Source organism: Artibeus jamaicensis, unplaced genomic scaffold (genome assembly GCF_021234435.1).
Source record: "Artibeus jamaicensis isolate MK-2021 breed Jamaican fruit bat unplaced genomic scaffold, CSHL_Jam_final contig_793, whole genome shotgun sequence".
NCBI lineage: Eukaryota > Metazoa > Chordata > Mammalia > Chiroptera > Phyllostomidae > Artibeus > Artibeus jamaicensis.
This window is the reverse complement of record NW_026521975.1, coordinates 12077235-12102199: the sequence shown is the minus strand read 5'-3', so window position 1 is coordinate 12102199 and position 24965 is coordinate 12077235. Positions and strand designations below refer to the sequence as shown.

Here is a 24965-nt window from a genome sequence, read left to right as displayed (position 1 = left end):
AAGAAATAATGGCTAAAAACCTCCCAAAGTTGATGAAAATCTTTAACCTACAGATCCAGAAGAAATGAATCCATGGGCATTGCTTCCAGCAATGTGTATGTGTACTTGACTACCACGGACCTACTACTATCTTTATTTAAACGTTTGACGGTATAATAGATATGCAATGATATCTTAAAGGTGGTTGAATTTGTGGTGATTTAATCACTACCATGCCCTGCTTCATAAAACATACTGACAGCAAGCAGCATACACTTCAAATAGTGGTTAAGGACACAGGTTCTAAAGTGAGACAGATCTGAGTTCAAATTCTGTCTGGCTCGTATCCTGAACAGGGGTTTAACGCCTCTAAACCTCTGCAAAAAAGGTAGTAACAATTTCTACACTAAACCAAGATAAGAAAATCTGTGTTGAGTGCTTCTCTCAGTGTCAGGAACGTGGGACATGCTTAATAAATGCTGCCTGTTTTTTAGCTACTAACATTATTTAACACTTAACAATAATAGTTACTTTGTTGAGTGGACAGTGAATGAGTCTGGGAATTGATTTTTCAAATGTAAAGTACATATTCATCTCTTCTGACCTCTGCTTAGTAGAATCTGGATTTTGACCTTCCTGTTCTTAAAAATAATATACTTTGGAAGGTATGCTTTTATCAGTTGTGTTTGTCTGAATAATTGTTTCCTTCTGCAACACTGTTGTTCAAATGTTTTTTATTTCTATTTAATCAGATTCCTTTTTATCTCTGATGATGTATTCAATAATCAGAAATATCTCTTTTGCACAGCTGTTATAAATAAGGAATTCATGGCTATATAAGGCATAAAATATAGCCTCCAAGTTAATTTTTTGGATCCATTTGCTCTCAACAGTATTTATTCAATAGTGGTTTGATTCTTATAATTTTATGCATCTGGTTTGTCATACATTAGGTTCTTATAATAGTTTAACACTTTCTAGTCTACTTATAATAGTTTAACACTTTCTAGTCTACTTCACTGATCAATGTTTCACATTTTTAGATAATATTTGTTCAAATGTCCATCAATATAACCAGCTTTTACTGTTTGTTATGTGCCATGGCCGTGTGGGAACACTGTGATGAATACAACGTGAAAAGACACAGTCTGTGACTAAAGGAAGCTCACAGTCTAGAGGCAAAGGAGAAAAACTAGTATTTCCTTTCCTTAAGACAGTCAGACGAGTGGGCCTGAAGACAGATGTATAAACACATGTGATCTGAATGTATAAAACAATGTGATACTTATTTATACTTCCTGTATGAATCAAATATTATGCCTGCACAGCAGGGAAATTAGGTAATCCTTCTCTGAGGGGGTAAAAATGGGTCTGGAAAGCCAAATGTACTTTAAACCATAAGTTGGAATTTTCCAGATGGAGTTGGGGGAGGTGAAGCAATTTGAGAAGGCAGAACGGCATACTCCAAGGCAGGGAGGCACACAGAACATGATGTGGTTAGGTCACTAGTCTGGGTTTAGCTGCAACGTGCAGTGCATGGGTCCTCATGAGAATAAGTGGCCAGGAAGGTGGGTCAGGGCAGAATTGACCTAAAGAACCTTGTAGATCACAGCAGGGATCTTGGACTTCATATGGAAGGCATTAGATTCCAGTGAAGGTTTTTAATCAAGATTATCCAGTGGACAATGAGAAGGAAAAGTAGGATGTGGGAAAATCTGGAAGCTGGAGACTAGTTTGGAGACATAAAAAGAGCCTGGGTGCAAGACGATGAGGGTCTGTTCCAAGGGAAAGACAGCAAGGGTGGAGGAGAATGAGTGGTCAATAGCTATGACACTTCTAGATTGGGTAGCAACCACTTCGTTGATTAAACATGGCAAACTAACCAACCATATGTCTCTCCTGAAAACCAAAAAAGAAGACAGAAAAAGGAATTAAATAGCTATAAACTCACAAACACAGGGAGAATGAGAGAGGAAAGAGGAAAATAAGTCTTAGAAGATAAAAAGGTAACAGAAGATGGTAACAGGCCAGGCAGAGCGGAGGAGGATGAACCCTGGAGCCTACAGATAAAGTGTGGGTAAGGAGCAGCCCCAAGGCACCAGGTAGACTCCAGAGAGTTCATGATCAGGAAGCGCCACATCCCTAGGAAGTGGTAAGGTACAGGAGGCTGGTCACAAAACTGTATGAAACTGTTGGACACTGAGGTCCTCTATCCATGCAGCCAAGTAACAACTCCTCCTTTGCCCAGTTCACTCTCCAAGAGGGGGTTTCTCTAAAGAAATCAAACCAGAGAGTGCCTAGACTTGGGACACCAATATTATCAAAGAGTACAGGACTGGAGCTACAAACTGGGGAATTAAATGAAAGCCCATATCCTGAACAATGGGGAGCCCCCAAGTCCCTTCCCTTCCCTTGCTCCCTGAATGCAAGCAGCCATCTGGGTGAGCCCCAAGAAAGAGATTAAATGACCCTTCTGCAGAAGAACTGAAGAGTCCCAGAGGCAACCCTCTAGAGATAGGTACATTTGGGGGTCCCCTGTGAAGAACCTAGCTTACTCCCTAATCATTTTACAGTGAGGTACCCCAATGAACAAGCCCTGGCCTGATGATGAACAGTATGCTTTTTAATACTTCAAAGTAAGAAAAGAAATCAAAAGATCAACAGACATGTTAGTAAAGCCTCTTTCTTATATGAGAGAGAGAGAGAGAGAGAGAGAGAGAGAGAGAGAGAGAGAGAGAGAACCAAGCCAAAGAGAAAAGAACCTAGAGAACATAGGGCAGTAAAAGGAGGAGAAAAAGACTTTAAAGGGAGAATAAGTAATATTACCAGAAAGATACGATAAACCACTGTACCCATAACAAGAATAAGATGATGTGCAATTGTTTTTAAAAGGAAAAGGGCAAGGGCAAGTTAGATTACAAGCAAGAGCTCTTGGAAATGAAAAACAGGACAATTGTGGTATAGCCCGATTGTTGCCCCCCAAGCTCTTCTTCTTCCTTAGGGAAAATATCTGTATAATTTCATGTGAAACGGCAATACGACCAGCCAAAAAGACGTTTCCCAGCCTCCCCTCTGAGAAGAGCTGGAAAGGCTGGTGAATCAAGTTCAGGCCAGCAACGCCACTCAGATTCTCTGTCAGGGCAGCCTGATGAGGACATCAGTGCTGCAGGCACACGGTCCAGACGCTGCAGCCTACCCGTAGGCCCTGAAAACCCTGGACACCGGGACCAGGAGTGGTCATCCTGCAGCTACTGTTATACTTCCTGAGAGTTCCTCAAAGTCTCCATTTCTTCGGGTTTCCAGTTCCCACTATAAAAAGGGCTTATCTGATTGGCAGAGCCTTGGTCTTGTGCCTGAACTCTGGCTGCAGGAGAGGGTAGAAAACTGATACCTGCCATTTTGTTTTGAGTGTGAAAGGCTTGTTTTGCCTCCGACCAAGACTCATAACATTGGAAACTGTTCAAATATAGGGAAGTCACTCAATGCTACATAGGCAGGAAAAAAAACCCCAAAGTCTGCTATTATATTGTATCCAAGAAGTCTTTTGTATCCTGGATCCAAAGAAATCTCTTATTCTCTGGATCCAACAACAAAAAAATGCAATAAAGAGAGGAATTCCAAGACAACAGCTTGCAGCAGGCCTGGGGGACAGGCGGTGCAGAGGAGAACAGTAGAGTAGCCACAGGACAGAGAGAAACACAAATGGAGGTGACAGATTTCTGAAGAACTCAAGCATTTGGGAAATAACATTAAGAGGCATTTGATGTATCTGCCAGAGCACTTGGAGAAAAATTTATGGCAAAAAAATAAACAAATAAAAAACCAACATAATTATTAACTCCAAGAAACAGAAAACGATGGACAAAAAAGGAAATGTAATCATAGGAAAGTGTGTGGCTCAGAGTTAAACTATGTTTACTCAATCGTGATAATACGAATACTAGGCATTGAGTTAATAAAAATTGTAATATAATTAATTACACTGAGACATTGAATGAGGAGTCAGAGGGGCATAAATGAGTTCAATCTTCACTTATGATCATTAGAAGTCAAAAGATATCTGAAACTGACATCAAGAACTAGCAATACAAATGTATTATTTACTAACATTTAGGTTAACAGAAGAAGCACCTTTTTTGTTGAAAGTGGGGTTTTCTGGGGGTTAAACTAGGAGGCAGAAAAGGATTGATGGGATAGTGTAGAAGAATGAGAAACATTTTTGATTATGTGACTTTTAATTCCACTTAGCTCATTGAACTACATACTTATGATGTTGACAAAATAAAATGATTTTAAAGTTTTTAATAATGCTCCTACCATTAAAAACCTGACACTAATTTGGAGATACAGAAGAAGAAGTAGGGATATGGAAGAATGTGAAGCATTTCTTTTTAGACATCTTCCCTGTCCCCCCATCTCCTCCTTTCGGCCCATTGGCATCAAGGGGCCAGTTGTGTAAAGGGAAGCACGAGCCTCCATATGAGTAGGCCTGGGGGTGACGACCAGCTGTGCAAACACTCAGCTCTGAGACCTCTCTGTACCCATAACAAGGTCTCACAGGGCCTCAGGGTCTTCATTGGAGAAATGAAAAACTCAAATATCCATTATATTCATGAAAGGACACATCAAATACCTAAAATATGAAAGACTCGAAGATTGAGTTCTCCCTCTCTCAGAATTTCTCATCTCCTGTAGCCTCTCTTTGAAGTCCCTCTCTGTGTCTCCGTGTTTGCAGATTTGAGAAAGTGAAGAAAAGCTGCCCCCCGCTTTGCCACCTTCTCTCCATCTCCTCGTGCCTGATTTAGGATATTCATCTTCCACAGATGAAGCATCCTGAGTCCTTGCCAGGCACTTTGTCAAAGCGCATTTCCACTTCTCTTGAAAAAGGAAATCGGTTTTCATTCATGTTGGCCTTATACCTCTGCTGATTTTAGAGTGAAATGAAATTAGTATTCAATTAGTAGTCATGGCTCCCACATATGGGAGTAGATAGAAATTTCTGTTTAAAATCTCTTAACAGTAGAATTACAAATTTAGCTGATATCTGAATATAACTTTTAAAATAAATATAAAACAAAACAAACAAGGAAAAAGCCAGCTATAAAGTGACTGGCTAAGGACCTGAAAGAGGGTTGTGATAACCGGGCGGGTGAGGCAACCAGCAGCCAGCCCGAATTAGGAGACCTCGGTACAATTTCAGAGCACTCACCTTCTCCACCTGGCCCTGGCTGGTTGCTTAGCTCAGGGACAAGCTGCTCTCCACATGCTCCCCCAGGCTGAGCACTTTCACTCCTGGAATACTGGTTGAACCAGAAGGACTCCTGCCCCTCCCAGTAGTCAGTGGGCAATCTGTCAGGGCCTTCAGGAGAAAAGGAAGCTGGTGACTTGAGGTCCAAGAGGAAGCTATCTTGTAGGGTTTGCTTGGTGGCCTTCTTGCATTTCCCCTTCTGATGCTCTGGGATCCTGTCACCATCTCCTGGCCTGGTCTGGCTACTCTCTAGCTTCCTGGTTAGCTGGAGGAGCTGATCCATGTCTTTGGTGAATTCCATCAGAGTGCCCTCAGAGAGGCTTCGGGCAGTGCCCTCAGAGCCATAAGTAGGCGCCTTTTCCAGCAGCAGGTGCTCAGAGCGGTGGAGAGCTTCCATGCCTTCCCTGTGCATGGACCCAGGTACCTTGGGGTGGCTACAGGAAACCATGGACAGGCAGAAGTAGGAGTAATCCACCGCGACGTACGTCAGCATGAAGTTGATGGTGACGATGGGAGCCAGGACATTCACCTGACCCACAAGGACGCAGGCCATGGTCACCAAGCTGGTCAGACAGATAGCTGCCACAGGTGTTTTATTTGGCCCTTTCTGCAAAAAACAGAAATAACATGCATGCGTGACTATGAAATTTCAGAAGAAAATCACATTATGTGATAAAAACTCAACTCAAAGGGGCTCAGCCACTTCTCCCAAGTGGTTCTTGGTATGTTGATAGTTGTTCATCTACAAACTTGGGAAAATACAGTAATATCCAAGCCATGGAATTATTTCAGGATCAGAGCTGACTGCATATAAAATGCATGACATGGCCCTGACTCACAGCAGGCTCCTGACACACTGTGGGTATTAGTTGTATCAGTAGTTATTCACATGGGGCATTAGCCTAGAACTTGGACTTCCCAAGTAGTTCTCCTTTGCTCTTTCATCGGTTTTAACACTGCTTTGGAAATAAAAAAGATGGAGTGTTGATTCTTTCCAGACTATCATAAGAATATTACCCTAGAGAAGCAGCAAACCCTAGAAGACAGAGCAGAATCTTTGGTGGCTCCGGTGGGGAAATTCTGATACTAACACACACATGCACATGCTCACACACACGTGCACACATCTGTTATGGATGGAGGTGGGTATGTGACCTTCAGGATAGGAGTGGAAAATATGTGCTAACTCCTTATAATCTCTCATTCCTCAGAAGACAGGCAGCAGAGAAACTGACACGGTTCTTGGGCCAAAAACAATAGTCCCCTCTCAGTCCTCACCTTCCTTAACCTAAGAACTGCATTTGACCCAGCTCATAGCTCCCTGGTTTTTGAAAGACTTTCTTCACCTCTTGTCTCTTAATTTGCCCCCCTCCTCAGTGACTGTTCCTCTGCCTCTGCCGCTCCCCCACATCTTTGAAAGCCACCCAGGCTCCATCCTCAGGCCCCCTTCCCTTGTCTGGCTGCACTCTCTTGCTAAGTAATCTCAACTAGGCTCATGGCCGTACCTACCAGCTTCATGCTCTCAAATCCCAAATTTAAATCTCCAGCCTGAAATGCTTCCTTAAGTCCAGACTTAAATATTCAACTGTCTACTCAACATTTCCAGTTGATGTCTAACAGGATCTCAGACGTAAATGTGTCCAAAATCAAATTGCTGCTCCCTGGATCTCCTGCTCTTCAACTCTACTCCTTGTGCAGTCTTTCAACACAGAAAAAAGCAATGCATACTTCCAGTTGCTCAGTCAAGGAAAATTCTTGAGGCTTCTTCTGATTTTCTCATTTTCCATTAGCAAATAGTGTAAGAATTTACTCTCAGGATACACACAGGATCCAACCACCTCCTTTGCTGACAGTACTCTGGAATGTGAAGGTCAGGCATAAAAGCCACCTCCAGATCTGCCCTGGGGACCTCCCACGCGTGTTCCTGCAGGTGTGCCCCATTACTGAGGGCTGGAATAGAGAGCAGCCTAAGAAGTCACAGGACGGAGATAGCAAATCATCATCAGCCTGAGTCTCTGAGGATCAGAGCCCCTGTTGACCTGTAATACCTTCCCTAGAACCTTAAAGATCTTTAAAAACAAAGAAAGAATAAAATTACACTTTTATTGTTTTTGAGAATTGCATTTTTTGGTACAGCTACAATTCTTTAGCATATTCTAATAATAAAACTATTAAGAATAAAGTAAATCCTCAGAAACTAAAAACAACTTAAAAAGGAGGGTCCCAGGTACACTGAAGGAAATGCTAGCAGTTCAGGTGAGACTTTGATGAGGACGGTTGTAAAGAGACAAGTTACTCAGATATGAACTTCTGTTCACCAACAGACATGGTGAAGAAATGAAAAGGCAAGGCACGGAATGGGAATAGAAATTTTTAAACCATAGGGGGGTAGGCAAAAGTAGTTTTACAGTTGTAATATAAATAACACAATAATGAGTAAATAATAATACAGGAATAAACTATGTGTTTCACATACTCACAACTGTAAACTATTTTTGCCCACCTTGTGTAACTGACAAAGGACCAGACAAAATATGCCAAAAGAAATTCCCACAAAATCCTTAGAAAAAGATAGACAACCCACTAAAAAGAAGAGCAAAAGAATGCCTATGAAACATAATACAGACGCCTAATCTCATTATATAATCAGGAAAATGCAAATTAAAACTGTAGCAAGTTACCATTAAACATCCACCAGCCTGGCAAATATTAAGTCTGATATTATCAAGTATTAGCAAGAACACAGAGAAACAGTGATGCTTATCCACTGCTGAGAGAACTAATACAACTACTTCGGGAAAAGGTTTGTACCCCCTCTAGTGAGAGGAGCGGTTCAGCAGTGGCCCTGACGAGCAGGTGGTCGGAAGAGCCCTACCCGTGCGCCACCTGCGCGCACAGGAGTGCCCGCTGCGCTGTCTGCCCCGGGCCTGGCCCGGACGGAGCAGCCCCAGTGTCCGTGGGCAGCACAGCGCATGAATAAACCGCAACAAATGAGGAATGCCACTAGGGATGAGTCTCACGAACATGACGTTGAGTGAGAGAAGCAGGCCCCACTACATAAAGTTAAAAAACAGACAAAATCAAATCATTTTGTTCCGAGATGCACATGGAGTAAACCAGGAGCTGGCAACCTGCAACCCCTGGCGCCGACCTGGCTGTCATCTGCCTATATGTGCCCAAGACCTAAGGGCGGTTTTACATTTTTAAACAGCTGGGGTGCAAATTGAAAGAAGAGCAATATTTTTGTGACACATTAAATTCACATTCCAGTGTCCCAGAAATAAAGTTCTATAGGGACACAGGCACACTTGTCCCATATGGGTGTTCGTGCCAACTTTTGAGCTACAGTGATGGAGTCCAGTTGGGATAGAGGCTGTAGGGCCTGGAAAATCTAAAATATTTACAATTTGGCCCTTTTCAGAAAAAGTTTGTCAACTTCTGAGGAAACGATCAAGAAAGTAAAGAATATCATCATCACGGAAGCCAGGACAGTAGCTCCCACAGCCAGAGGGCCTGGGCTCGAACCAGGGAGGTGTGTGGAGGGTACGACCGCCAGCAGTGCTCTCGGGGGAGGTTGCAAAGGTGTTCACTTCATAGTTAGTTTTTATACTGTTCTTATGGTTTTTATAACTTTTTCTGTATAGTGAATGAACCTCAAAAATTTTTTTAAAGTTTCTTCTCTTTTCCTGTAAAAAAAAGTGCTAATAAAGTTTAATCATATGAAAAGAAGATTTGAAGAAAAGGTTTTAAAGTTAAAAAGCAACTAACAAGCTAGAGAAAATATTTGTAATACATATCACAAAAATTAATGTCCCTAACAAAGAAAGGCTTCTGGTCATTGAGAAGAAAAAGACCAATAATCACAGAAAACAAACAAATGACTCTTTGAGGAAAAGACGTTCAACCTCAATCATAATAAGAATAATGCAGCCCCGGCTGGTATGGCTCAGTGGGTGAGCGCTGGCCCACTAACTGAAAGGTCGCCAGTTTGATTCCTGGCCAGGGCCACTGCCTGGGTGCAGGCCGGGTCCCTCACTGGGGGCCTGTGAGAGGCAACCGATCAGTGTTCCTCTCCCTCTCTTTCTCCCTCCCTTCCTCTCTCTCTAAAAAATAAATAATTAAAATCCTTTTTAAAATTAAAAAAAATAGTAAGACAAACACCAAGTATCCTAACCATTTCTTACTGTCTCTCTGCACAATGGCAAAAATTCTCATTTGACAGTGAGCTGTGGGTAAGTTCATTGCTAATACTGTGATGCCTGGGGTGAGAGTACAAATGGCAGCCCAAGTACCCTATGTCTAAATATCTATACCTATAACCCAAGGTAACAAGGTATTAAATCAAATTTGTCCTATCCTTGCTTTGGCAAACACACCATCAGGATGATGGGAAGGCTGGTTTAGAACTCTCGCACTCCTCAGAGCTCCCCACCAGAGGATGGCCGTGGGCAGCCTCCAGCTCACAGCCCCTTCCTCCCCAGACCATGCTGTGAGGGACCTCACACCCACATGGGGACTCCTGGCCCACACCCTGGCCCCAGAGAGAACAGGCCCAGGGAAGTGACCCTTGCAGACCCTGGGTGTGAGCTGGGAGACAGCTGGACAGGAAATTCCAAGGTGCATGGGACCTGGGTGGGCATGTCCCCTTGGCCTCATGAACTTCTTACCCTGAGAACCAGAACAGCATTCTTTCTATAAAGCAAGGTCTTTTGGCCCAAGTTGAAGAAGAGTGGTACTGGCCAGGAGGAAGCAGGAACTCTTATATATTGCTGAAGTACAATATGGTAGAAATACAAAATGATGCAAATCCCATGGAAGGTGTTTCGGCAATATATTAAAATTAAAAATGCATTTGCCCTTTCACCCAGCAAACCCACTCATGAAAATGTATCCTGTAGATATATCGGCACATATACAAAACCACACACACACGCACACACAGATTGTCCTCTGTAGCTCTGTTTACTGGAAGCAGCACACGTGTGGACTCACAGAGAAGGGAACTGGGGAAATGAGCCATGGTGTGCCCACATGATAAAAGAGCATGAGAAAGTTCTCTCTACATCCATATGAAAAAATAGACTTCCAAGCTGCATTAAATGAATAAAAGCAAAGTATATGACAAGTATGTAAATCTCAGTCTTTGTATAAAATTAGAGGAGAGAAGGATTCACGAAGAGCAGCTGTGAAGAGGGCATGGGTGCAGTCAGGGAAAGAAATAAAAAGATTCATGATAGGAGAAAAAATTCCCAGTGTATACCTTTTACGTCACTTCTACTTTTAAACCCTGTGCATGTATTACCTAATAAAAATGAATGATATTAAAATGGAAGGCAGAGATGATAGTCATTACTTCTCTGCAGCCCATGCTGACCGATGGGTAAAGGCCCTGGTGGAGAAAGACCGGTGGAGGAAGGTAAAGGGAAGAACTAAGGATGGCTTGCAGCCACGTGGCCCTAACCCAGAGGGAGGCTCGGGTGGCTGAGGGGTTGGGGGTGGCCTCCGTGGTGCTCTAATGAGGCAGAGACGAATTGTGGCCTGCAAACCACACTACTGGAGAGTGGGGTTCTCTTTCTTTCTCTCTTATCATCCCCTCAATTTCAGGAATGTCTCATTTGATCATTCTGAGGCTCAACCAAGCTATACTGGATCAGTTAAGGTTTGGGCCATGATGATTAATAGAGAGCCCAGAGGCCAGAGGTGTGGGAAATGATCATTAAGTAACCCCAAGAGAAGGTGACCTCCCACACAGAGTTAGAGTCACAAGGACCAGCGCCCCTCCTCCCTACGGACCCTGAATTTACTGTTACTAAAGGAGGTATTTCTCCCTTTTCCTTCGCGCGGGGCCCAAGATGTTTCTGTGACAGTTAGCTACCCCAGTGGCGGGGCCCTGGGTGGCTGTGATGCCGGCAGGTGCTTTGTCCGACTGGCCCCAGCCAAAGGCAGCCAGAGGACAGGGGTCACAGAAATGATTCCTGCACTCTCGTCTCTCTCACCCTGGAAGACTTGACCAGTGGCTCTAATCAGAAAGCCTTAAGCAATTTGTTCACCAACAATCAGCAAAATGGACATTTGTCAAAAAACAGGTTACTTACCCCTTGCCCCAGACAGGCCAGCGCGGGGATCACTTTCTCTTGGGCAATGCACTGCAGGATCCGGGGGGCCCCGTACAGGCCTCCCATACAGGAGGCCAGGGATGAGATGTACAAGCCCAAAAGGAACAGGAAGCCCACCAGGGACACCTGTATGAGGAAGCAGTTCCGTTACCCCGGGCCAGACCCTGCTTCTGTCCCTTTTTGCCCACCTTGGTCCCCACCCAGTTGCATCCCATCGAATCCTAAATCCTCCAGATTCAACCTTTTGGACATATACCAGCCGCACCCACTTTATCCGTACTGCCCCCATCTCAGTTTGGGTCACCATCACCTTGTCTGGACTCCACAGAGGTTCTCCAATCCAGTGCACACCGACTCATCCCGAGGGCCCATGAAAACCGATTCTGGGTATGACCCTGAGTTTCTGATGCAGTAGGTCTGGGGTAGGGCCCAGGAATTTGGATTTCCAACAAGTTCCAGGCACCGCTGACGCTGAGGGTCTGGAGACTACACTTTGGGAAACAGTGGCCAACAGCAATGCTCACTGGCCTCCCACCTCTACGCAGTGCCCACCCTGAATCATCCCCAAGCCTCCGCCACAGCGATCCCTCTAAACTCAAAACTGATCATTAACGCCCGGCCTGCAAAAATGCCAATGGCTCCCCACTGCCCTGACATATGAGTCCTTCCCTGGTCTGTGACCTCCCCAGCCCTCTACCCTGAACCCTCAGGGTCTGTCAGCACCATTTCCCTGCCTGCTGGAACCCTCCGCCCACACCTTTAGTCTACTAATTGCCTGTTAAACTCCCAGTCGTGCTTCAAGACTCATCACAAACCTCCCCTTCTCCATGAGGCCGTCCTAACCCCTCACAGCAGTGGTTGCCCTCCGGGCCCTGCAGCCCCTCAACAGGAGATCGAGAGCACCTAGGACACTGTCTCCTCACTGGCTTCATTTCTCATTTACCCTTGTGTACTTGGTGCCAATACGGAACAATAAATGCTGGATGAATGAATGAATGAATGAATGTGACCCACGACTCATATGGCCCACTGGGCACTAACAGAGAGAGTAAGAGAGAGCACCGTTGTCCTGCTTGCTGTCGACTTGTAACAGATGAGTGCTGCCGGCCATGCAGCTGTGTCACAGGCTGTCCGTCGTGAGTCTACCTCACCCTCCTGACCTGGGCCCACAGGAAAATCTGTTCTCTTAACTATTCTAGATGCCTCCTCCATTCTACTTTACCTTAGGCACAGTCACCAGAACTATTTATTCCAAGTGCTCATTTGCTCAACGATTAGAAGGGTTAGATTGAATTTTGAGTTTTGCCCTTTACCCCTTTTGAAGACTCACCCGATCCCATACTTTTATGCAGGAAGCACCACATCAATGACGTCAAACTACACAGAACACCAGCCCCTGGTCAGAGCTCTTTCCTGGTTCATAAATTATCCCCAGAAACCTGTATCCACCATGATTCTTGATGGGAAATACTTTTTTAAAGAATACATATGCAGGACACTGGAGGTTCACAGAACCGTCAGGAGGCTGGGAGGCCAGGCTTGGGAACGGCACGGCCCACGCCTGGAGGTGCACCCCGGCTCTTGAACGAGAGCAGTTTGACCAGGATGCTACCGGCCCTCGGGTGCCCTGTGGAAGAGTTCCCACCACTCCTTGATGTTTGCTTCATTCGATGGGCCGAGCTTAGGTTGCATGCCCTGCCGGAACCACAGGAGGACAGGCGAGGGTCTAGTCATTTGGGCTTCTGTAGTATCAAATGGGCTTCACTCCTCTAGGACCACACATAAGTGGAATAGCCTCCAAATGGACAGTGAGGACAGAGGTTCGGTGAACCTGACTAAGGCCAACTACACAGCCTACCTCATCCTCGGTTCAGTGTGGGCTGCTTTTCCCTGGATGCATTACCTCATCTTACCCCCGATGAATCTTCCCTGTTTCTTCAGTGTCACAGGTTTCTTGTGTTTGTCCTGCACCTAAACCTTCACTTACCATTTTATTACTAGGAGAAATTAATGTCATCACCTTCTTTGTGTGTGTGTGTGCTGGTGGCCTTTGTTATTTTCTACCCTGGTAAGGTTACTACAAGCCCGTGGAGTAGACAGTCAGGCTCCTGGCTTCTCCTGCCCACGCACCACGAGCTCCACGGGGGCAGCCGGGTGTCCCACACATCTGGCCCTCCCCCCGCTGCACCCGACAGAGTCTGGCAAACGGGGCCCAGCAGGTGGCTGCTGAGTTCACGGAGCCCCACAACATCACTGTGATTCGTGCCCTGGGTGTCTTACAAAAGCGTTAGGCGAACGGGTCCCACCACCAACCCTCGATCCAGCCCGAGATGCGATCGCGCATCTGTAAGCTTTGTTTCTGTCTCTGCCCCAGTTGCATCCTATGCTGACTGATTTTAAAAATATGCAGATTATGTGATAAACTTCCATCAAGTGCACTTCGAGAACTGAACTCAGTAGCTCTCCACTCTGGCTGTGCATAAGAATCGCCGCAGAGATTCTGCTTCCTTCCCTGGGGAGCGGGGCACAGACATCACTGGCTTTTTGAAAGCACTGCAGGGGCCCTCGTGCGTGGCCAGGGCGAGAGCCACTGGGCACGGGGTGCTGTGTTCTTCTGGCTTCTCCCCTCGCAGCCTCCAGACAGTCAGGCACGTTATGTCCCTGCAGAAATGTCACTGCTTCTTACCCCCAAAGTTATACCTATTTGTGTTTAAAATGTTTTTTTCCCCCATAGAAAGCCTGTTCATTTACTCAGAATGGAAGTGAGACTGCCCTTTATTCCGGTGTCCTTCTGGTGCTGGGACTGACCTCAGGAACTCCAGCCTCTAGCACCCGAAGGCCACGATGCAGTGACGACGCCCGCAGCCAGCCTTCCCACAGACGGCCCCTGGGATTCCTGCAGAGCCCTTGGACTAAGGCCTGGCGGGGGACTGTCCAGGTACAGTGACTTGTTTATGTCCGGTTCGTCAGGTGTGTTTACAATGGTCTGGCCACTTGCCGATCTTTTACATAAACTACTATGCAGTCAGTATTCTGAAAAATAAATGACATGTTGCTCCTCATGTCTGAATAAGTTATATAAAAAATTACTTTTCATCTCTTTCCCACAGAACACTGTCTCTTCCTTTCTGTCATGCATCCATCCATGGAGGGGACCCTGGGTGCGGACAGGTTATACACCTGTACAGGCGAGGCACAGAGCAAGCCTTCACAAGTACATTCATAAACCACACAGGTTTGCTTCCGGCCCTTGCAGAACTTACTCGCTTTCTCTAATCACATGGACTTGGAAACTTCCTAACTGCCAGTGGAGGTGGAAATGGGACTATTTGAGCAGATGATCTTTCTTAAGAAAAAAGATGCCCTTCTGTCCTATACTTGTTTGAACCATCACAAAAGCATCTCTCTCTTCCCAAACTATTATCTGGGGCGTGAACTACCCTAATTTCTTTCTATAGGAACTACTGGAGAAAATCATTAATTCCATCTCTCTGCTCTCAGACCCTTGTCCCCACTCTCTTTTGAGCTGTAGTCTGTAAGAGATCCCCCCAATCCATTGGCTGCCCCCCCGCCCCGCCCTCGAAGGATTGAACTTGAAGTCATTTGCAAGGTGCTCATTCTGACTCATCTAATTCCTGTGGCCCCTTGATATTATCAAGGGAAACCCTTACAACCTCACATTTATTAACACAGCAATGTGTCAATAGCTGCCTAGTTTCCTTTCACATCATGCTTCCATAGACCCGAGTTTTTTAGTACTGTCCTCACTAAACAAATTGACCAACATCTCAACTCGCAGTTGCATTTCCCTGTCAGTTGATAGCCATTTTTGGTAAGGAAGCAAACTTGGCTTCCTTCCTCAGAGACAGCGCTGTGTCCGCGGTGGGGCGGCGAGGACAGCAGGCCAGGATGGGTGGCGGACGCTGAACAGCTGGCTGGGCTCACTCGCCAGCCGCCAGCCCTGCCCTAGCCTGTCTTCCCATGCGCAACTGTGAACGTGTGACAGACACCATGCTGTTACAGCCAAGACCGATTAGAGTTTACTCTGTGGGATGCCTCGTTCTTAACAGATATGTTTGGGGGTAATTTTATCACTCAGTCTGTTCTTACTCCGCTAGTGAGCAGGACCCAGGGCTCCTAAAGGACCTGGTCTTTCTGATGTATAGAAAAACAGGTTTTTTCCTGGACTGTGGACACGTTTATTCTAAAACAATCATTTAATATATTTAACTTTACCCCTACCAGTACCTGCTCTTTACACAATTCCTTTTTGTGTAACTGAATAATACTGGGGTTGACTTTTAGCTTTCTCTCATCTGCTAAATATGGTGGGTTCACACACACAAAAAAATACCCCCTCCCAATGTGTCCCATCTGTAAGGGTATCGCCCATCTGGGGTATGTAAGGGAGTCAAAGTTTAATAAGCACCTACCCTGCACCGGGTGATGTGCTTTATACAGAGACTGCCTCAGAGTCACCACCCACATGGTACCCGAGATTCTTTGGAAAGCACAACATCACCAAGACTGACACTTGGTAGCCAGCATGAAGTTCCAGTGGGGCAGGGACATAAGGCGAAAAGGAAAATTAGGGAAACTGTGGACTGGGAAGCCAAATAATAAGAAACACATCAGAGAAGCTGCAGGAAATCCAGAAAGTTACAGATGAACTGAGCAGCTGTAGGCCAGTGGAAAGGAGTCCGGTGCAGCCAGCAGCCACTGAAAGTAACTGTTCGGGCAGAATGCACCCAAGAAAAAGAAAAGCATGTGGAGTTTGTGAGACCCAGGGCCAGGGGCCTGGCCTGTGCGGGAGGTGAGACCCTCCGGACCAGACTGAAGAGGCCTGGCTTCCTCTGGACTCAGGAGAGCTCCGAGATGAACAGGCTCACAACCGAGGCCACAGCTACGATGTGAAGCCGAGATGAACAGTTCATTAACATCACTTGGTGGTGGTAGGTAGGTTGTATCAAGTGACCATGTAAGACTGGGCATTTATACCTTTCCATCTCTGTACACTGCTCCTTCCCATGGTCCGGGACTCTTAGTAAAATCGTGCCTGGCCCAACTTACTGACTGATTATAGCACCTGCTATCACAGCTGAGTCAGTGCCAAGGCGGGGCACCAGAGAGCAGGAAAGGCCAAGGTTCAGGGCTTTAAGGGGAAAACCCTGCATGGTCCTGGGCACACCAGGGTGCTGCTCTTTTGGAGTTGCCTGGTTACTGTTGTACCTGCCCATGGGCTACTGGGAACCAAGAATAGTACCTTCGCTTTCTTTCTATGCTTTACAACTCCACTGCAGGAAGCGGTCTTACATCCTGTCCCAAAGCTGCCTCTCTGCCTCTCATCCCCGTGTGTGCATAACGACACCACAGGTGTTATTGACAGGCACGGCTTAGCACATGCCTCCAACGGGCCAAGCACTTCCCCACCTGTCTCATGGGCCAGGACAAGTGGCATTCCCAGCAAGCCCCTCCCCCCACGGATTTCCACTATTGGCAGTGGAATTTCCACCCACAGAGGCTCTCCCTCGCTGTTCATGGAACTGTTCTTACGCTCTTGCTGCTGCGGCCTTCCTTAAATTCAAGCTGCCTACCTCCTACCCCACACCCATTCTTAGCTTCCCTGCAAAGCAGGGGAAGGAGGGGACAGAGGATTCCCAGCCCAGCGGACAATTTGCCTCATCCCATCGGGATCAGAATCTCTGGTGGTTGAAAGGTCCTCTGGGAGGGGATTCACTAGAAAGGGACCAGCCTTGGAGGAGGCAGAGGTAGCTGGCCCCTGGCAAGGCACAGACAGCAGCAGGCAGTTCCCGGGTCAGAGACCTGTTGCTCCCCGAGGCCTTTAATTCCTCCAATGCAGCCAAGCTTTTCGCTCCGCAGTGAGAGAAAAGGCCACTGGGAGATGAAACTCAAGATGAAAGCAGGCACGTCAGCAGAGGTAAGGGCCACAGATTTCTCCCCTGAGAGCAAACCTTGCTGGTTGGGGGTCTGGGACCTCAGGCACTGGAAGGTGGGTGTCATGCTCTCACTACCAACTGCTGCCCCTTTCAAAACCTGCCTCCAAGGTAAGGTCATGACCCCTGAAAACAAATATTACCTTTACATCAGTGCCTACAAGCTGTAAAAAGAAGCCTGTGCTAGTGTGTAAACCAAGCCCAAATGTAGCTCTGAAAAGTAAGCTAGAGTTTCCTGCCCTGGGGTTGCCCCAGCAGTGCCCCCACCCACCCACCCCTGAAGACCAGCAAACCCTCGCCAAGAGAAGAAGGTGATTTCTCCTAAAATATGAGCAGTGATACTCAGAAGTTAACTAAGAAAATCTTGATGACTACTGTATTTCTCTGATAAATGACAGAAATCTCAGGGTCCCTTTTTCCTCCAGGAACTTAAGGGAAGGTAGGATTTTGGGGGGATTCCCAGAAAAGGGTCAGGCATTCTCATTCCCCTGCGTTCTGGAGATGCCCAGGAGCATCCTTGACCATCACAGGACTGCTAGCCTGCTCAGGGGGCAGCTGTAGAACGTGAGGAATGTGCTAATCTTCTCAGGGCAGGATGTTCCTCTTGAAACAAAGACGTTACCGGCACATCTACCTGGCGCACCTGTGCGGAGAGCCCGAGGGGTCGGGCTTCTCAGAGGACAAGGCGCCTCCTTCCCTGCCCCCCTGAGGCTCTCACTGGGCTTCCTCCACCTCCTTCCCCGATCCTTGCCGCCCTCTTGATATCCACCAGCATCCTCCTTCCCCCCTGCTTCTGGTGAGCAGTACTTTCTGCTCAGGGTGCCCAGTGGAGGCTATTGGCCAAAACAAAAGGGCTGGTTGCGCTGGGGATTTCAGGCAAACAGATTCTGTTTTGTCCTGACATTTTTTCTCCAGTTAGTCAGCTGGGTACATGTGTCTTCGCAGGTGTTGTCACCTGTTTCTAGGGTAACATAAGAAGAGCCTGTACCTTTTCCGTGTTTTTGCCCCCCACCCTTCTGTCCGGGGCCAAGAGTATACGGATTCCCAGGCAGGACTGCAAGGGGCAGGCGGCCATTCGTGGGTGGGAACACACAAAAGGCCCAGCGCGCGGAGCCCTCAGGTTAGTGCGGCACTCACCCACCTTCTCGGCTATCAGGAAGTCATGGCGAAGGGCCTCGCGGGTACAGATGGCGCCAAGCAGGAAGACAAAGACGATGTACAGAAACCACCTGCAAAACACCCAACGGCTGAGCAGAGCTGCCCCCGCCTCAGCCAACCCCATATCAACCCACCCCATGCAGCCTCCAGGTCCCCATTGGGACCCGGCTAGAAGGAAAGAGAAAGGCTGGTTTGTGCGGACTCCCCAGTTTGTCTGGGGCCTTCATACTCTTTCTCTTTACATTTTTCTCAGCAGAAAGAAAGTATCGTTGTTTTGTCTTTTTTTTTTTGCTCCAAAGGGCATTGGAGGTGGGGGAGAGGTGGGGGAGGGGGGCCCGGCTGGCCTCCTGGTTACCAGGACTCAGGCCAGATTTGACTGGCAGCCCCCATCCCTTCCATCCACAAGAAGAAGAAGTTGATGACCATTCAGGCCTGTAAGTCTTGCCATTCCTTGGCTTCCAGAACAGACTGCATCTGGCCTGCAGTGGCCTGGCTCCGCCCCCAGGTGCCCTGTGACCTGGAACAAGTCCCGTGATCCCTGTGGCCTCATTCCCACCCTGGCAGTGAGAAGATGGGCCAGAGGTTCCTCCTAGGACCTCCCAGCTATGACCAAAAATAAGACAGGGCTCTTTCTTTATTTCCTTCCCAAGTCTCTCTCTCTCTCCCCATTGGCTTCATTTTCATCCCAACATGATTAATTGCCCTGATTAGCATAAAACAGACTGGTGCTGTGTGCCTGGCTAAGAGCAAATTCAGCATTTGAGAAATACTTATGTTAATACTTGTAAATATCACAATGAAAATAATGCAGGCACTTCTAGCTTTTCAAGGCATTGTCACGTCTGTGGTCTCATTGCCTTTCACAGCCACCCAGTGAAGGCAGAGAAACCTTTTCTCAGGGCACAACAAGAAAATCAGAAGATTCTAGAAGGTCAGAAACAGACCCAAGGCCACCCAGCCTGCCCATGTGGGTAGCACAGTGTGACCTAAAACCCAGGACAGCCTGGGGGTGGTGCAGGGAGGCTAGATGGGGGAAGAAGGACCCGTCTTCTGGTCCTTCATAGTAGGAGCTCCTACTATGAGCCTTTACACACAATAACCACAGCTTAAGGGGCCCACATGTTTTCATTGTCCATATATTACAGAAAAGAAAAAGGAGGCCCAGAGAACTATATGGTAAATGGCCCAAAGTCACGCAGCCAGGCGGTGGCATGGCTGAATCACAAATCTGAATCTGATTGCAAAACTGTTCATCTTTATGCTCCTTCCAAGGATCCTGGAAACTCAATGGTTAAAACATCCCCAAGTTCAAAATGTGGGTGGGGACAGGGAGAGGCTGGAGGCTGAGGAGAAAGGAAAGAAAGGATTGGATCTGTGTTAGTGACACTTTGCCCTGCATTCCCAGGCAGGGGTATGAAAGGGCACTCGTCTGAACCCGCCAGACTTGAATTTTCCAGCCCGCTGAATGTTAAAAAGAGGGTTGGAATATGAAATAAATTGGTCAGACTGGGGTACTATCAGAACAAAGGCGGCAATCCCCTCCCTTTTTTTGCCTGGAGTTTTCTTTTCCTCTCTCCAACTGATTGCCAACAAGGGGAACTTACGAGATGCCAACAGCTGCTAGGGAGCCCAGGGGGATGCTGGTGGCGGGCTCCCGGAGGTCACCCCCCATGTTGAAGCCGGCCATGACTCCTGAAAGACATCCATATGGGAGAGGGGTGAGCAGGGAATCACTTTCTCCTCTTGGTCCCCTCCTGGTTGTGGGGGCGGAGGCCCTCCCAGAAGCCTCCCCTTGGCAAGTCCTCCCATCTGCAGCTCCTGTAAACCTTGCTTCTCAATCTCCCCTGGCAACTGGGAGGCATCCACAGGCGTGAAAGGGACTGTTGTGTGTTGGGCAATGCCGAAGAAAGCCCTACCAGCTACGAAATCCTCTTATTGCTCGGTGAAAAGTAATGAGGGCAAGGGAGGCATCTGGCAGGCTGCACAGAGGTCCGAAGGCCACGTACTGAGTGCTGCCTTTCACCCGTCAAGCAGAGTTCCTTGGCTCGATGCCCTCTGTCTGCACTGGGGTTCAGGTGTCTGTGGGCAAGTCCCACCCAACAGTCAGAGTTAGAGACCACACTCAAACCTCCTGAGCTGCCAAAGGGCTCTGAACAAACTCCGAAGAACACCCCTGATGCTACCAACCCTGAGTCACAGCATCACTGCTGTTCCCAAGTTAAAAAGTGGTTAGTGATGGTGGGGAGGCAGCACCATGCAGGATGGCGGAGGGGGGAGGTCGCTCGCCTCTGTCTGCACACACACACAGAGGGAAGCTACAAGCAATCTGTTCCAAACACCAACAGCAGGTCCAGCCCACAAGAACTCTACCGGCCCTGGTCAGGAAAGCCTCCCAGAGGGTGGGTGAGTCTGCAACATGGCCTTGGAGCAAGATTTACAGAGGCTTTGGGAAAGGAATGGTCTAACCCCATCATTGTGGATTTGTGAACACTTTCAGCCTGACAGGGCCTGTGCTAAGTGCTTTGTGTGCATCTTTATCTAGTTTAATCCCCACAACAGCCACATCAGAAAGGTAGAAGAATTACTTCCCCCATTTTATAGAAAAGGAAACTAGTGCTCAAAGAGGTTAATTAAAATAGCCTAAAGTCACACATTTACTAAGCGGCAAAAGCTGTGATTCAGTCCCAGTCTGTCTGACTCCAAATGTTATGCTCATGATGCCTCTGCAGTTACTACTGACGGAGCTGAAGAGAAGCGGAGTGAAGTGGAAGTGGCACCCGAGAGTCGAGGTGGGGCTGCTTCGCAGAGCGCCCTCAGTGCGGACCCAGCAGTTCCACCGCGGGGGCTTCGTCCGAAGTGGACGGTCAAGGGTATGAGTCAAAAGTTAGGCAAAAATGTCTATAAGTGCTTTTTTATAATGGCGAAAACAACCTAATATCTAAAAATAGCGGATTGGCTAAATCAATGATGATACATCTTTCAGTAAATACCAGGTCTGAAATATTTTCAGGAATTTGTTGTGACAATGGAAAGACATTTAAAAGCTATTGTTTCATTTTCAGAGGCATTTTAGAAAACAAAATGTCTGGTATGATCCCACTGTAAAACAAAAACATAAATAGACACAGAGCAAAAAGGAACTAGAACATGTTTTAAAATGTTGACAAGGTTATTTCTTGGTGATGATAAGAAGATCTTTTTTCATTTTATGACTTATCTATATTTTCTCAGTTTTCTACAGTAATCATTTTGAAATAAAGGGAAAACTAAATTTTAAAGAGCTTTTGTTTAAAAGAGCACGTTAGACACATTTTCTTTCCCCTGGTTCCCTTCCCTCCCCAGGTCCTATTGAAAGGGCAGGAAAGGGGAAAAATGGATACATGCCTGCAAGCAAAGAGGACTGGGAGGGGGAGTCTTAAGTAGATGAAAGGTTTCCGAAAATGTCTGGAACACAGAAAATGCAGATAATGAAATGATAAAGAGTGAAAGGGGAGGCACAGAAAGCTTTGGAATGCTTCTCTAGAGGTTTTGAATACATCGCCCAAGGAAAATCGGGACTGCAGGTGTGCATGTTTGCACCCCAGACAAAGCCCTCCTCAGAACCAGCCATTCTCACAAATGTGCTGCAGTCTGCTTCCCCAATGGAGACGGAGCCCCACCAGGAACACAGACCCACACGCACTACAGCAGGGAATCCACGCCAGCAACCAAAGACTGCCAGCTGTATGATAAAAACCAGGAACAAACACACAAGTACATGTGTGATAAAAATAGAACAACCTGGGCTGGAAGAAACATAAGAAGCAGGACACAGAAGAGAGTTTTGAAGTAAACACTAACTAGTAGCTCCAGACACATCCAAGAAGAATATCCGATCCATAAAGTTGCCATGCAAAACAAAAAATAATCCAAGACCCAGAAAAAACTTTTGGAAATTAAAAACACGATCACTAAAATTGGAAATGCAACAAAGATCTAAAAGATAAAGTTAAGTAAATACACTAGATCTTAAAACAGAAAGATAAAGGGTAGAAAATTTGAGCAAACAATATAATAGAAGAGGACTTCAAGCCAAGAAGGAAGCATAGGCAAATACACTTTGCCTCCTCACACAACCAAAATAAGGACAACAACCTATTTAAAAACAAAAAATGACCAGAACTGCCAGAAAATTGAATTGTATGGAAGTCCAACAGCCAAGGAGTTAAAGAAGAAGCATTCATTCAGACTGGTAGGAGGGGCAGAGACAGGCAGCCTTGGTGGAGAGGACATGCAGTAAGACTGCGGCTTGAGACCAGGGTGGGCAAGACAGTGGCTGCTGGACTGGGTGGTCCCACATTAACGTGCAGATACACCAGGAAGAACAACTGGGGGGCAAGACAGACCACGCAACCCAGGATTCCAGTGCAGAGAAATAAAGCCTCAAAACCTCTGGCTATAAAAATCTGTGGGGGTTGTAGCAGGGGGAGAAATGACCAGACTCACAGGAGAGTTCATCGGAGAGGTCCATGGGTTCCTACAATGTACACAAACCCACCCACCCGGGAATCAGCACCTGAAGGGCCCAATTTGCTTGTGGGAAAGGGGGAAGTGACTAAAAGCTGGACAAGAGCTAAACAAGCAGCATTGTTCCCTCTCAGACCCCTCCCCAATATATAGCACCACAATACAGCAAAGTGTGTTATCCTGTCCTGGTGAATACCTAAGGCTCCACCCCTTACAACATAATAGGTGTGTTGAGACAAAAAAATATGGCCCAAATGAAAGAACAGATCAAAGCTCTGAAAATACAACTAAGCAATGAAGAGACAGCCAACTTAACAGATGCACAGTTCAAAACATGGTAATCAGGTTGCTCACCAAAATGCCTGTGTATGGTCGCAAAATAGAGGAAGAAGTGAAGGCTATGAAAAGTGAAATAAAAAAAATATACAGGGAACTAATAGTGAAGGGAAGGAAACTGGGGGAGAAGAAGGAAGAAATAAACACTCAACCAGAACAGAATGAAGAAACAAGAATTCAAAAAAAAATGATGAGAGGCTTAGGAACCTTTGAGACAACTTTAAACATTCCAACACCAGAATCATAGGGGTTGGAGGAAAAGAGGAAGAGCAAGAAATTGAAAACTTATTTGAAAAAATAATGACAGAGTCTACAGCCATAGCACCCTAAATGTACCTGATCTCGTCTGAAAAAAATAATGAAGGAGAACTTCCCTAATCTGGCAAAAGAAATAGACTTCCAAGAAGTTCAGGAAGCTCAGAGAGTCCCAAAGAAGTTGGACCCAAGGAAGCACACACCAAGGCACATCATAATTAAGTTACCCAAGATTAAAAATAAGTAGAGAATCATAAAAGTAACAAGAGAAAAGGAGACAGTTACCTACAAAGGAGTTCCCATAAGACTATATCAGCTGACTTCTCCAAAGAAACCTTGCAGGCAAGAAGGGGCTGGAAAGAAGTATTCCAAGGCACGGAAGGCAAGGACCTACATCCAAGGTTAATCCATCCAGCAAAGCTTTCGTTTAGAATTGAAGGGCAGATAAAGTGCTTCCCAGATAAGGTCAAGTTAAAGGAGTTCATCATCACCAAGCCCTTATCATATGAAGTGTTAAAGGGACCTATCTAAGAAAAATAAGAAGATCAAAACTATGAATAGTAAAATGACAATAAACACAACTATCAACAGCTGAACTAAAAAAACAAAAATAAAGATGAACTAAGCAAACAACTAGAACAGGAGGAGAATTACAGAAATGGAGATCACATGGAGTGTTATGAGTGTGTTGGGAGAGGGAGGAGAGTGGGGGAAAAGGTACAGGGAATAAGAAGCATAAATGGTAGGTACAAAATAGACAGTGGGAAGTTAAGAATAGTATAGGAAATGGAGAAGCCAAAGAACTCATTTGTACAACCCATGGATATGAACTAAGGGGGGTGGGGAATGCTTGTGGGAGGGGGCTGCAGGGCAGAGGGGCATAAAGGGGAGAAAAAATGGGACAACTGTAATAGCATAATTAATAAAATATATTTTAAAAATAAAAACAAAATATAATAGAAGAGAAATCTCGGAGTTACAATACCCAACTAATAGGAGATCCAGAAAGATCAAACAGAGAAAGCAAACTAATAAAATAACCCGATAACTAATAGAAATAAATGTCTTTAAACTGAAGAAGAAGTCTTTGGGTTGATATAACCCACAAAGTAGACAACACAAAGAGCCAAAACAAAACCTCCATGTCTAAATGCATCAGGAGAAATTCTAAGTATTTTCAAAGGCAAAAACTGAACACTTAGAAAGGAACAAAATTAGAATGGAATCAGACTTCTCATCAGCAACACAGAATGCTAGAAAACAATGGAACACTGATTTTAAAATTCTGAGGAAAAATTATTTTGAAACCAGAAATTTAACCAGATTACCAATTAATTGAAAGTGAATTTAAGCAAACAAGGGCTCATAAAAGTTACCTCCACTTCTGAGGAAGATACTAAAGCATGTGCTCCA

The 24965-nt window shown here is 46.1% G+C and overlaps 1 protein-coding gene across 1 annotated transcript in view; it reads right to left on the bottom strand.

The window, feature by feature from the left end:
• SLC12A8 (solute carrier family 12 member 8) overlaps positions 1-24965 on the bottom strand; it is a 157154-nt gene that overhangs the window by 20612 nt on the left and 111577 nt on the right. Inside the window, exons 6-9 of the mRNA XM_037132450.2 lie at positions 20060-20147; positions 18439-18526; positions 11323-11469; positions 5189-5834 (exon numbers count right to left, since the gene is read on the bottom strand). Of these exons, the coding sequence (XP_036988345.2) occupies positions 5189-5834; positions 11323-11469; positions 18439-18526; positions 20060-20147 (969 nt within the window). The remainder of the gene's footprint in view (positions 1-5188; positions 5835-11322; positions 11470-18438; positions 18527-20059; positions 20148-24965) is intronic.